Raw genomic sequence first — 14,736 nt, forward strand, 5'->3', positions numbered from 1 at the left:
TCCACGTGGTCCACTCATTAGGAGAGATCATTTTAGGGTAAGATCCAAAGAATGAGTCACGTCCAAAGCTCCACTGAACCCCACCACAGAAATAAGTGGGGAAATTTAGGCCACCGCTAAAAATTTCTAAAGGCCACTAAAGTTTTTGGTCAATCTTATATTTGGGTTTTTCCTACTTGAATACCTTTGTTAACTTTTTAACAGATAGGATTTCAAAAAACACATTATGGGGGGCCTTAGGAAGGTTTCAACGGCAGGCATTAATCTTCATGCTATTTACTGTAGTGAGATCCACTAAAGCTTTGGATCTGCCTCATTCTTTGGCTCATGCCTTAAAATGATATCTCCAAATGGATGGACGTTGTGGATACAACAAATACATCGTAGTGGGGTCCACAGAACTTGACGGTGACGTCACTTCAGTAGCGAGGCTCGCTACTCAACCTGGCAGTATCTAATCCGCGTTCTGGATCAGCCTTTCAACCTAACTGATAAAAATAAAAATTAAAATGAAATAAATAAATAAATAAGAAGAAGAAAAGGAGAAAACACATTGCATGAACTTCTATTTTGAGCGGGTGTTTTGCTGCTGTGTACCCTTCAGGAGATTTTTTAATGATTGATGATGTGCGGGCACTTAGATATTACATATGTGGCATAAAATTATACCGTCCAAATTATAATTCCCAGTTCTACCATGGACAAATTAAAAGTTATCCAATGGTCTCATTTCAACTACCAAGTATACACGAATCAGAGATTTAGGATTGTTTAACAAATCTGATTTTGGGCTATGCCTCAGGCGCAGTAGTGACAATAACTTATTTTAACATAAGTTTACTCATTCCACGTGTATGATGGTCGATAGACTGCGTAGAGAGTGTCATACTCTGCCAGAGTATCAAATAATTCTCTGAGTTAGGTCAGGCTAGAAATATTTAATAATAATAATAATTCAAACTACTCTGACCACAGTTCGATATTTAGAATGCTTTTTACACCCACGTGTTTGTGAGAGGCGCTATCCAACTGTTAATGCAGTCCGAGAGCATACCGTACTAACGAGACCTACGGTGGTGGACCGCAAAAAATAATTCGGATTGCACGGACCTTGGTGGTGTGTTGATGTCATCAAGTTATGTGGGCCTACCATAATGCGTGTGTTATATCTACACTGTCCAAAATGAGATAATTTTAGGGTTTGGACTGAAAAAATGAGGCAATTAGACCACACCATTGAAATTATCTGGCAAAATGGATTTGCCTCATTTTTGGCCCCATGCCCTAGAATTATCTTGGCAAATGGATGGACGGTGTGGATATAAGACATGTATCATGGCAGGCTTCAGTGAATTTGATGACGTCAATGCACCACGGAGGTGGGTGGTGTGTGGCACACCACACAATCCGCTTCCGGTCATCCTAGCCATTGAGTGGACTACTTATGAGAAGCTACGGCTGGGCGATCTAAACCACTAATGGTGGACATTCAATGATCAAAAGTGCTTCAGACAGCTGCTAGGATCATCTTTACGGTTAGGCCCATCCAAACAATATGGCGCTACAGATCTTGTACACGTGTCACTTAGATACAAGAGCTTTGGGGTATCTATCAAAAAGGAGGAGAAAATAGTGAAAATATCTTCTCCAACGTCTATATATACTTGCATGGCGGGAGACTTGAACCAAGATAAGAAAGAATCTCCGTAGAGAGACTGCTGAAAAAGCTTGGTTTGGTTTCTATAGCAATAATGGAGAAAACTATTCAAGCTATGGTGGACAAGATCAAGAAAGAGATGTTCTACTCCGTTGATCTCCGCCATTTTGTTTCTGCCTCGGCATATGACACAGCATGGCTATCGATGATTCCTGACCCGGAAGATCCTAACCGTCCTATGTTCCCACAATGCCTGGAGTGGACACTCCACAACCAGAAGGAACTAGGGCTTTGGGGGGAGCCAAACCACTCCAACCTCCCCACCATAGAATGCATCCCAGCAACAGTTGCTTGCATGGTTGCACTCAAGACATGGGACGTGGGACATGAAACCATACAGAAAGGTACTCACCTTTTCTCACGTGTGCACGCTCGTGTGGAAAATGGGATTTTAAATGGGTATTTCCACTTAAATTATTGCAATTCAATTCAATTGTATCATGCAAACAGGGCCATAGTGAGAGGTCACCCACTGATACATTTTCGGTGTCGTTTTGTAGGGTTGACGTTCATCCATGAAAACACTGAGAAGCTATTATTGGAGCAACATGGCGGCAATAGTCGATGGTTGGCCATTGTTTTCCCCGGCATGCTTGAAATCGGTTGGAGCAAAGGTCTACAGCTCTTTCCTGATGGCTTGCCGGAGATAATGAAATCGATCTTTGCTAGGAGACAAACAATCATGGAAATGTAATATTTCATTTCCACGTAACAAAAAATTCCACCATTTTATCTTCCACCCATGTGACTAAGTATCCTAATTTGTACAGGGAAAGTTTTTCCAATCAACCTCATCATCCACCGTTGATTTATTACTTGGAGGCCCTACCTTCGACGTACAGGATAGATTACGATGAGTTGCTTCAGTGTCTGAGAGGAGATGGGTCTTTGTTTCAATCGCCTTCCGCATCAGCAAGTGCATACATGGTTACAATGAACAAAGACTGTCAGCATTACTTAGAATCTATGGTACAAAGATGTGGGTCTGGAGGTAGGCAAAACACTTACTTAATCTTCTTTCTAAGATCTATCTTTACACCATTCCATCTTCATAAGCTTAAATTGTCTTTCTTTTTTCTGATGTAGTGCCTCCTACCTATCCGATTGATGAGGATCTTATAAAGCTATGCATCGTTGATCGATTAGAGAGACTTGGATTGGATGAACATTTTCATAAAGAGATTAAAGCTGTATTAAGTGATGTTTATGGGTAAAACATTCTTCCCATTACTGAGTTGGTTTATATAAATTGTGGCCAGCAAGAAGTTTTTAAGGGTGGGCGTTTAATGATGATTGTTTCCTGTGGTGTGGATCAATTGACCTTGGGATCTGTTTCATTTTTGGTACCAGGACCTAAACTCAACTGGAAAAATGGATGTACAGAGTGGATATAAAACACAAACATCATGGTGGCCCCCACAACGCCTAATATATTACACACCACAGCTGGGGGTGGATCTGCGTCGGTGGTGGATAACCTCTTGGTAAAAAAATAAAAAATAAAAAAAGAGGTGGCCCACCTTAATGTACTCGGTGAATTTCCATTTTAACCTCAGGACATTAGTTTTATACCCATCAAATCCTCCCACTGAAAAAACCCGTCATAAATTAAGTAAGTGCAAGATCTAATTTATTCCTTCTTGTGCTTTTTGATGGGGACTCCATAACCAAAATCCATAAACCTGAGCCTGACCCAAGTGGTCCGGATCAGCATCAGCGTCATGGGCTCTGCCATGTCCGCCTGTCTCCAAGTCGCTTTTGTTTCAATGTAAGGCGGTCGATCCCTACCATCTCCAAAATAGGTTTTAAAAGGTGTTGAGAGAGAGAGAGAGGCCGAGATGAAAAACAAAATAGGTTTTAAAAGGTGCAACAACCCATTCTCAACATGTTATTTTAAACAAACCTAAAATAGCTCGGGTCCAAGGGTTTGGAGGCAAACTCCTACGGTTTATTAGAACTCAATGGCATTTTGGATGAAAATAACCTACTTGATTAGTGATATATAATTAGCAAAATCACTAATCTATTTTTTTTTTTCTCAAAACCGAATTTGCAGGAACTGGATGGAATGTGAGGTAGATCCAATCGGGAGCCATATATCGATGCTTCAGATTTACAAAGATTCATTGGCATACCGGCTTCTAACAATGCATGGGTATCGTGTCTCTTCAAGTAAGGACTACAACCCGGTAATAATAATTAGAGATTGGTTTAAGGTTGTATTTGGATAGACTAATCCACTGGACTGCAGCAGTGGAAATGATCAAATTGGAAGCTGCAGTTATCCTATGAGACTAGGTTATGATCAATAGGCCACCGATGGTTCCATTTTTCTCTAAAGATGATCCTAACCATTCAAAAACCGGTGTTGTCCATTTTATAATTTTATCTGTCCATACATTGAATGAAAACTCATCATTTTATCTGTCCACTGATAGAAGTGTGTATTATTGTGTTGCAGGAAACTTCTCTTTTTTCATAGATTATGAAGATAGCAAAGCATGTTGCGTGGATCAAAATCATGATTTTTTCATAAGCACCATGCTTAATGTCCACCGTGCTTCTGACTTTATATTTATAAAGAAAAATGAAGCTGACGAGGTTAAGTCGTCCACGAAAAAGATATTGGAAAATGGAATATGCAAAGAGAAATTCATTGTGGCCTCAAAGCTCCGTGAGGAGGTGAGAAAATTTGATAAGGACCAATAAACTCATGTGCACATCTCTTCACAAGAAGGTGTGGTACACGTTTGTGAGATCCAAAGGGTGTGTCAGGTGGGCTCCACTGTGGATTTGTGCTGAGTTGAAAACTCAGGCTGGTGGTCCATCCCCGTATTAAGTTCAATGTGGATCATTTAAGTTAAATGAGTAAATAAATAAATATATTGATAATTAAAACTTTTCATAAATAGAATGTGTAACCAAATGATAAGAGGAGGTTTTGCTCGGCAAATAGAGTTAAAATTTCACCATCCAAGCTCGCGAGAGTGGCGTAGGAAATAGGGCTGCATGACCCATTGCTATAAATCCTGGATTAGAAGATAATATTATCTTCCGTTGTATACAGGATTCTTTTATTTCTAACGGATGTGGATTTGTGATCAGCTGAAAGCTCAGGCTAGTGGTCCATCCCCTGCCACGTGTTCAGTTGAATGTAGACCTTTTAAGTTGAACGAGGACCGTTGGCTATCTATTTCAACTGTCCTTTTTCTCTGTACACGACGTCCATATCCTTGGTGTGACTCACGGAAAGGAGTGAGCGTACGAGGGCGCTGGGAGCAATTATCTTTCCATAATGAGGTGTTGGTGGACTGAGTGAAAGATGCCTGGTTTTAACATTGATGTCTTGGTATCGATTCCCTGGTGGGGGCGGCTAACTGTGAAGTGTGAGCTGACAGTGGATTTACTTGAAAAAAATATATCTTTCCATTAATGAGGAGGGTATGTAGGGTATCCTTTGCCCTAAATTTTTGCTCGCGTGGGGCCATATCTAGGTAATCGGAACCGTTAATCTCTCTCCCTCTGAATGTAGCATATTATCTCAGGTATTATAAAAATCTTAGCCATCTGAAGGGTTTAGTAATGTCCCATCTGAAATAGTTTTTGGATTTGCATCATCCGCATTATGGCTATCAGACCAACCGTCTGGATCACCAATCCATGGACTTTGAAAAAATTCCAGTCACCAAGTTCATATAATTCGTCGACGTGGAATGGGAGTGACCGATCTCTCTCTCTCTCTCTCTCTCTCTCTCTCTCTCTCTCTCTAAAGGGGTTGCACCATTGCAGGTAGAACATGAACTAAGCCTTCCATGGCTCGCACGGTTGGATCACTTGGAGCACAGAGAGTGGATTGAACGAGGCAAAACCCACGATCTATGGACTGGCAAGGCATCCTATTTGAGGTAAGATATAAAATAATGAGATATGATCCAACACACCTAGTTGCACTGGACATTTGGACGGTCCAGATGATTCAAGTGCTGCATCCACTAAGTCTAGAACGCATTCAATGGAAACAGATGGTTATAAAATGATGGCCAAATTATGGATAGATTTAATCCTCTGATCAGTGTATTTTTTTTAATGGTCACCAAATAAATGTGTGCTTGAGCTAAAGGATGGTCCAGGTCAATTGATTGGATGGTCCAAATGCCTCGACACACGTACGAGCATTATAAGTAGTTCTTATAAACAGTGTTAATTAATATCATGGCTAATGAGAATTAACAAAAACAGGTTATCTTGCCTAAACAACACCATGTTGTTGAACCTAGCAAAAGACAACTACATCTATCGCCAGTCCATATACAGGAACGAACTTGAAGAGCTAAAAAGGTATTTATCACTAACACTATCTCATTCGTATTTAATAGTAGGAATGGTTTTTAGACTCTGCCACTTGGAATCCTAGCTGCGGTCCATCAGATCGACTCAGCATGTGGACCACATGCATGAATTCAATCAGAACCATCGGCATTCGCAACTCCATTGTTTCCGTCCATAGAGTATAAGTCGACCTGTCTGATCTTGAAGGGAGGCCATTTACATGGCAGGCCCCTCCTGATGGACAGTTCAGATGTTTGCCACATGTGTATAGAGGTTAGAAGTCCATGTGTGGGCTTACCTTGAAACTTATATGAATCACCAATCTGAGTTTAATTAACATGTTCTACTCTAATTAATTATGATAGGTGGGTGAGAGACTCTGGAATTTCTAGCTTGGGATTTGGTAGGGATAAAACGACATATTGCTACTTTGCGGTGGCTACCAATGCTTATGATACACAGATGCGCGCAGTACGCATAACAAGCACCAAGAACGGCATCCTCCTTACAATCATCGATGATTTCTTTGATGAATATGGTTCCATGGATGAGTTGAGATGTTTCACTGATGCAGTTGAAAGGTAATTTTCCTATCTCATTGCACGGATGAACCAAAAACAAGATCCTGTGACTCCTGTCAGCATCACCCATGAATGGAAACATGATGTGTCATGATGCTGATGTAACAATCAAAGACATATCGTTCTTTCGTCCAAACTAGGGTTGGCAATTTCCCAGGCTGACGTTGGCCGTGGCCTGGTCCTGAAGCCCTAAGTCATGGGTGCTGGACCTCGTCCTAGAGGGTCCAGCTGAGTTAGGGCTGGCCAAGTATACACCGTATATATGCATGGGAAGCTTCTCTTGGATGCAATGTATGATAACTTGGTGTACACAGTCTTTTAATCTTTTTCATTCTATAAAACATGAGTTGCATGGATGGATGTAGATGGAATGGAGAAGACATGGATGGACATGGAAAGGTTCTCTTCCATGCCTTGGATGGTCTGGTCAATGACACGGCACGGCAAGCTTTCCATGTTCAACGGCGCGACGTCACAAAGCATCTTCGAGATATTGTAAGATGAGCTCTCCTCTTTAATAAGCTGATCGTGGATGGCCCTAGCTTCAACAATCTCACTGATTGATGGTTTAGTGGGCCTCACCAGGGCTTGCAAACGGATGGCTGTATTTAGAAGGCCACTGGTTCACATTCAATGGGGGATGATGTGTGGACGACATCCAATCCGTCCATCACGTGGGCCCCCTCATATTCTCCTTAACACCCAAAAATTAGGCTGATTGAAAACTCAGGTGGAGCATACCATGGAATGTAAAATCATGCCTATAAGAATTAAAATCACATGGTGTGCCCACCTAGGTTCTGGAATGGCCTAAGTTTTTTGGGTGCACATTCACCCTGGTGGCACATATCTTCTGAATGGATTGGATGTCATGGTCAAAATTAGTAGGCCCACATCTATCTGGAATGTAACTTAATGGTGGGCATCCCATCTCAACTTTTCCCTGTGGTGTAGCCCACTTAAGCCTTCGATCACATTATGATTAGGCACCAAGGAGAAGCTGATCAAGGGGTGCACATGATGGACAGATTAGATGTCATGTGCATGCACCGGTAATCCCCAAACATAGAGTTGTATATTAATTAAGATTAACCTACAACTTTGTAGTGGCTCAGTCTCCGCTCCGCAATGCGTCAGGAGACGAAAGGTTCCAATCGTGGGATGCGGATCTGACGTAGGGAAGGATGTGATAAGGTCGGTCACCATCTTTCTCAGGGAATAAATATCTCTTTTTCTTGAAGTGATAAAGTCCCTTGATATACTTTAGGGCTCAAAGTCGGGCAGGTTGGGTTGGGTTGGTGCTCTACCCTAACCCAGCACAAGGTTTCTATACCTCAACCCTAACCCAACCCAACCCAACCCCACCCAACCTCGGGTCGGGAATTCTCAACCCAAGCCCAACCCAAGCGGGTTCGGTCGGGTAGATATATACTAATATTTTCTTTATTACATTAGTCTATTATATTTTCAACACGAGTTTTATTTTTTATACCTATAATTTTATTAATTATATACGTAGTTATTTATCGTAAAGAACATTTTTTTTCTAAACAAACAAACTAAAATATAGGACAACTACTTCTTTAAAAGTTGTATTGTGTATCAAACAATCTATTTGGGAGAGAGAAATCCGGTGTATCTTATTAGATTGAGCCATCGGAAATGATGTGAACCAATGAAACCCGATGGCATTGGAATTTCCTGTGTGTTCAACATGGACGATCCGAACTCAATTATAATTAATTTATAAGAAACTTATATATTGATTGGGTTTGGGTTGGGTCGGGCAACCCGAGCCCAACCCAAGTTTTATCGGGTTAGTGTTTGTATGGCCCAAGCTCGAGACCAAACCCGATACATCTTGCCCAAGCCCAACCCATTGTCGGGTCGGTTACGGGTCGGTCGGGTTGAACACGCCCAACTTTCAGCCCTAATATATATCGATGCACCACACTCGTGCAGTTTAAGCTTTTGGAGTAAATGGTTGTTTGATATGATATCGGAGCGGAAAGTTCTGTGTTTGAATCTTGAGACCAGTAAATATGCCTTGCTAATATATTATTCTCCCACGGGGCTCTTATCAATATGTTCCGGTGCAGAATTCCCACCCTGTACATGACCACACTCGGACAGCTTAAGCTTTTAGAATAAATGGTTATAAACCGTCATAATTTCTCCTAGACTTAATGGTTTTTGGCCAAAAGTGTCCAATTTAGCCAAACCACATTATTCTCCTAATTTTTTAAGACTTGAAGGACCAAAAGTTATATTCATTAAAACTTACTATTTATAATAAAAATGAAAATAAAAAAAGACTTTTGACCGTTGATACGATGGAATCTCTCAAATCCGGGATGGGCAACGCGGCATAGTAGTGTTAGTTGGCTAAAGTAGCTTCTCCTACTCAAAATCATATATAATATGTTGAAAAACTCATCCAGGTTTGTGAGATGCGACTGTTTTAAGGTTCTAATGTTCCAGATAATTTCCACCTCCAATCTGACTTTCCCTGGTCCATCTTTGCCATGAAACTGTCTGTGACTGGCCCTATATCAGGATCTCATGTACGGTGCCGAAATGGATTTGACTCAACTGAGTCTGCAGAGTCGACTGGTACAAGTTGCATCAGACTCGGATGAGTCCTCAATCCATGGAATGGAGTGTATACTAGCAATAGTTAACCCATGCTCAAACTGACATCACTGTGTGGTGCAGTGGTGCCAAGTGATAAGATCGTGGCTACAGGAAGCAGAGTGGGGCAGCAGCCATTACAGACCGTCGATGGCCGAGTATCTAAGAGCCGCTTCAATCTCAGTTGCTGTCCAGACATCAGTACTTTCTTCAATGTACCTGGTAGGCCCCATTATATCTGAAGAAATGACGGATCACAGCGACTACCAAAAGATTATCGAATTGCTTATGCTCTCATGTCGCCTCTTGAACGATTTGCGAACCTATGGGGTAAGAGAAACCTTGTATTTTTCCCATGCTGATATATCTTTCTGTGGATGAGGTTGCCAGTCTCGATCGGCTCTCCGGACCGTATTTGGACTGCATGACAAGCCCATTCAATGAAATTACTCTTCCTTATATCTAGTTAATTGAATTAATTATTGCAATGCAATTCTATGGTGCATCCAAACACACCCAACTCACTGATGTTTCAAACCCTATCTCTTATATATGCAGAAGGAAAGCGAGACAGGCACACCAAACCTCGTCCTTTTACTAATGCAAGAAGACCCAAACGGCAACATTGAAGATGTGTCAGCTTACATAACGAAGATCCTCGATAGAAAGAAGCACGAGCTACTCGAACACATCCTAATGGATGACAAGAACATCATCCCAAGACCTTGCAGGAAGCTTCATTTGATCAATCTAAGAATATTTCAAATGTTCTACAACTCCAAGAATGCTTTCGATTCGGCGACGGAGATGGTTCAAGGCATCAAAAAAGCAATCTATGACCCTTTGTCAATGGAAACGCAAATGTAGAGAGAGGGACATTAGGTTCTATCAGTTGATCAGGTTGCTTGTGTTAATGTCTTTATGTTGGTAACGATATGCATTAGTTGAATTCACAGGTGAAAATCCGTGGAAAAAAAAATGTAAACGTCTTTATTACTATTGGCCGTCCCCATTACGGCTTACAAGATGGACGGTCTGGATTCGCCTGTTATTTCTATACTGCAAAATCGATGAATTGTCTATGCAGAGATTCAACGTAATAATATTAAGGCATATCTGTTTGTAAAGACATGCCCAGTGCGATGATATTGCCAACAGAAATCTTGATATTCTACACCTCACACCGTCAGGGAGAATCTCTCAATGAAAATAGGATTTTCTATCTTTCAATGGTGAGGAGACCAGGACATCTATTTATAGAAAAGATGGCTAGAGGAGCTTACCCATCACATTTCTCTCCTCTAGGATCTTCACACATTAGGTTTTCATATCTAACTTAATAACCGTTCATGGGGACCAGCCTCGAACCTATTTACAATTATCACAATTGTAGTGGGGCCCACTGAATCGCTCAATCTAAATTATCCAATTGTTAGATCTAAACCAATGATCATGTGTGGCCCACCTAATAAAGAGTGCCCACCCGATAAGAGTCTTACATTGCCAACTGTGTGGACATGAGAGTTTGGTAGCAATCAACCAGTATTTAGTGGGCCTCAAATTTCTCGATGCATGCATGACTACATGACAAACACATGAAAATCAGAGCATTTTTAATTTAATCCATACATTTGTTTCTACGATGGCGGCCTTTTTTATGAGTGGGCGGTTTGGATCTCAAATACATCCTCATTGGCATATAAGGCTCGCCCTCTCTATACACGCATGTGGGTTTAAACAAATCTCCGCAAGATTAATATCCAGACCGTTGATTATGATACACGGCTATGCGATTGACCTGATCATTTCCACCCCTAATTTTATCTGATCCTTTGGCCAGATTACTTGTTGAGTGATTGTTGGTCCTGCACAATTTTGTGCCACGTCACCATGTTCTTCCATCACTGTAGTGGGCCGGGCCTGGAGTCAGATCTATTAGGCTTGGGCTTGCGGGCCTGGCCTGTTCAAATTTTGGATTTTGCTTAACATGGGCTCTGAGCATCTGGACTGAGGTCAGCTTCAGACCGGATGTTGAACTATTTGGGCCTGGCTTGTGGGCAGGCCTATTCAGACTTTTCCTTGAGTAGGCTCCGGCCCATTGACATGTACCGAACGTAGCCCACATCCTGAGACAGTCAGATGCTCTGAAACGTTCATCTTCCATGTGCTATTGACGGGCGGCCTTAGTTCATAATTAAGGACATATTGAAATTTGACTGTCCACATTCATATTCACAAATCAACGGTCACAATTATCATTTATCCATGATCATTGGATCCGGCCAATTCGGCTAAAATATTGGGAAGAAAGCGTATGGGCCGATTGTCTGCAGTTTGTGCAATGACAAATTTTGAATAGGTTGGGTCCAATGGGCCCGACAATCCTCACCTCTAATGAAGATGAATGCTGTTGATCTCGACAGCAGAATGAAGTAAGTGACATCATAATCTGTGGTAGATAATCTAGCTGTGCATTAATTGGACTTGGGCCCCAGTCCTAGTATGATCGGCTCCCCACCAAAATAAAAAATAAAAAATCAGGTGGTCAATTCATTAGGTGAGACGGGTGAGCATTTACACATCTGTACCTGTACGTATGCTTCTGTGGTAGAAATTGCAGCATAGCATACCGAACATTGACATTTTAGCTTTCCTTTTAATTTTAATACAAAAACGCTTGAACAGTGCTTGTCAGGGAAAGTAAAATGACCTGAATGAACTTTGTCTATTTTTATTCTGAAACAGGGCAAGTCGACCAATGTGGGGCCCATATAGCCTGTTTATGACATCCAAACCGTCCAACATCCTACTAGCCAAAAATCAGTCTGTTCCAGTTATTAAGTCAGCCATACCATGGAAACAATCTACACCACCCTTCCAAAAATTAATAATAAATAATAATAATAATAATAATAATAATAATAATAATAATAATAATAATAATAATAATAATAATAATTGACGTGTGGCCAACCTGATAGTTGCATCGGCCTAAGTTTTAGTTCGTCTGACCACTGTGATCTCGTATTCGTGGTGCATAGGTTATATGTCAAACACATCACCTGGGCCCAAAAATGCTCAATTCACCACCTTAATTATGAACCATTTCAGTCATTTTTACTATAAAGTTTCGACTGGGGAAGGCATGGTTTGGTATCATCATCATCATGTTATTATTGTGGTAAAAATGCCATCCTTATGGCCCATTCATTGTTTTTTTAATTGTATGGCCCACACTCACACAGGAAAGGCGTGCCCAATTAATTACGACCTTGAATTCGCAAGATGAGCTCTCGAGTCCACAACAACTAAGATTAAAAATTCAATTAATTTTATGGCATAATAAGCTAAGATTTTTTAATATATCATTCATATGAAAAACACAATCATAATTTGCTTAGAAATTATTCAAAATAACAAAATATCTCCCTAAGTCTAATTTGTCAAAAATAAAAACATCCAAATAAATCTTATTGGAGAATTTCCGTCTTCCAATATTATTACAAGCAACTTTTAAAAAAGACGATAATCCTAAAATGGTAAGAATAGAGAGATAAGACGAAAACGAAAATTACTAAAACTAGTAAATTTTTTCTAAAATCCCGATTTTGACACTAGAGATGTGCATTTTCTTACAAAATGGGCATTGGCAGTTGATCCTAGAAGCATCATTACATAAAAATCAATAGATCGTGCGTTTCGTGACGATACCCACATCAAAAGTTCCAACTGCTCTACGGTCCACATGTTGAACAACAATTTCTCCCCATTCAAGGTGAATTTCTTTGAATCGGACAAGCTTAGGGCCCAGTTACATCATGCTCTAAGTGGGACTAGGCTCAGTTCTAACAGACATCTTTGGTTGATGTAGCAGCCAATTGACACCGAAAACATCATTATATAAAGATTGATAGGTCACGCTTTTTGTGACAATACCTAAATCAAAAGTTACAACTATTTTATAGTCTACACTTCGAATGACAATTTCTTTCTATTTGAAAAAAATTTCTTTGAACCAGATATGTTATATGCCCTATGTAAGACTAGGCCTAATTTTGACAGAGTACTTTCACTTTTATTCGAGCTTTTTTTGCTCCAGCCCGCTCTATATCATCATTTCTCTACGTTTACCTATAAATAGTTATGTGGCCAATATCAAGTCAAGCTTCAATTGGGTCCCGCTCTGAATGTGACCTGGTGGAAAAAAAAAATCATGTCAGTTGAATCACCATGTTACTCACACTACCCAATGAAAGTGGACATTTGTTGATTATTCTATGCTTCCCTTGTTTTCATGAACATTTGCCCCCCCAATGTATTGAATGGCCTGAATTTTCAGTCAGTTCACCTATGTTTGGATGAATAGACGGACATGGACATGTACAGATACATCCATGAATGTTATTTTTTTGAGTTTGGATGATTCATATTTCAATCATCATCAGTTAGTAGTAGCATCTAAGCTTTATTCCAACAATCCTATTTTTTGCATATTCTTCTTCACCAAGGTCAGATATTTAGAGGCGTTTGGATTATAAGTTACTTTGAATATGTTATTTATGGCACCTCAAGTAGCTTATCTTGATTTCTACTTAGTTAATAGATAATCATGATTTATAAATAATATACTTGTCAGCTAAAAAATAAAAAAATATATTTAGTTTCCAACATAATATAAGTATTTGTTCCTCAATTTAGTTTGTTTGGTCCATGCTCAAAAGGGTTTCAATGGTAGACGTTAAATCCCCCGCTGCTTTTTGCAGTGTGGTCTACTTGATCTTTCTTATCTTTCAGTTCAAGCCTTGCGATGGTCTCACCAAATGGATGGACAGTTTGGATATAGCACATATCTCATGATGGGACCCACAGAACTTGGTGACGTCAACACACCATCTAGATTGGTGAGCTTTCCCTTAAACTCAGGCTGATCGGTGCCACCAGGTGTGACTCGCATGTAAGTTGAGTGGGGGCCGTTGGCTCTCTTTCAATTGTCCATTTATCCAGTACACACGTCTGTCTTCTTTGTGTGACTCACGTAAGACTAGAAACGAGTGGTGTATGAAGGTGTCACGGTAAGAATTCAGTTCCTCAGTTGCTATAAATAGAAAAAAATTTGTTTGTTACTTTTGAACGATAGGACCACATCATTACAGCCAGCATTTAATGCAGTAGTGCTGACAACGACAACATGGACCACGGAAGCGGATGGGCCAGTGTACCTCACACCAGCTATATATATCAGGTATTGTCGTATCCAAATGGTCCATCCATTTGGCGAGCTTGTTTTAATGCCTGCATGAGACAATAAATAAGACAGATATAACTATCAAGTGAATCGAGGACATTAATGGTGAGGGTCTGCTTCACTGACCCTTTTCTCATTGCTATCACGTAGTATTTTTGAGCTTCGCGCTGATCATCTCGGAGATAGCCTATTCCATTCTCAACGGGAAACTTCATCATTAGATGGTATGTGGA

The 14,736-nt window shown here is 40.4% G+C and overlaps 1 protein-coding gene across 3 annotated transcripts in view; it reads left to right on the top strand.

The window, feature by feature from the left end:
• Window positions 1-1,702: 1,702 nt before the first annotated feature.
• Window positions 1,703-14,736, top strand: part of LOC131241232 ((E,E)-geranyllinalool synthase-like) — a 35,949-nt gene continuing 22,915 nt past the window's right edge. Inside the window, exons 1-12 of one of the 3 annotated variants that reach the window (XM_058239965.1) lie at window positions 1,703-2,061; window positions 2,218-2,407; window positions 2,488-2,708; window positions 2,804-2,927; window positions 3,774-3,889; window positions 4,179-4,399; window positions 5,507-5,622; window positions 5,957-6,055; window positions 6,412-6,627; window positions 6,993-7,122; window positions 9,343-9,588; window positions 9,817-10,285. In XM_058239965.1, the coding sequence (XP_058095948.1) occupies window positions 1,752-2,061; window positions 2,218-2,407; window positions 2,488-2,708; window positions 2,804-2,927; window positions 3,774-3,889; window positions 4,179-4,399; window positions 5,507-5,622; window positions 5,957-6,055; window positions 6,412-6,627; window positions 6,993-7,122; window positions 9,343-9,588; window positions 9,817-10,125 (2,298 nt within the window). In that variant the 5' untranslated portion in view covers window positions 1,703-1,751 and the 3' untranslated portion in view covers window positions 10,126-10,285. Of the gene's footprint in view, window positions 2,062-2,217; window positions 2,408-2,487; window positions 2,709-2,803; window positions 2,928-3,773; window positions 3,890-4,178; window positions 4,400-5,506; window positions 5,623-5,956; window positions 6,056-6,411; window positions 6,628-6,992; window positions 7,123-9,342; window positions 9,589-9,816; window positions 10,286-14,736 lie in introns of those variants that run through there. The other 2 variants (XM_058239966.1, XM_058239968.1) reach the window with 2 other exon arrangements.

Source organism: Magnolia sinica, chromosome 3 (genome assembly GCF_029962835.1).
Source record: "Magnolia sinica isolate HGM2019 chromosome 3, MsV1, whole genome shotgun sequence".
Taxonomy (NCBI): domain Eukaryota; kingdom Viridiplantae; phylum Streptophyta; class Magnoliopsida; order Magnoliales; family Magnoliaceae; genus Magnolia; species Magnolia sinica.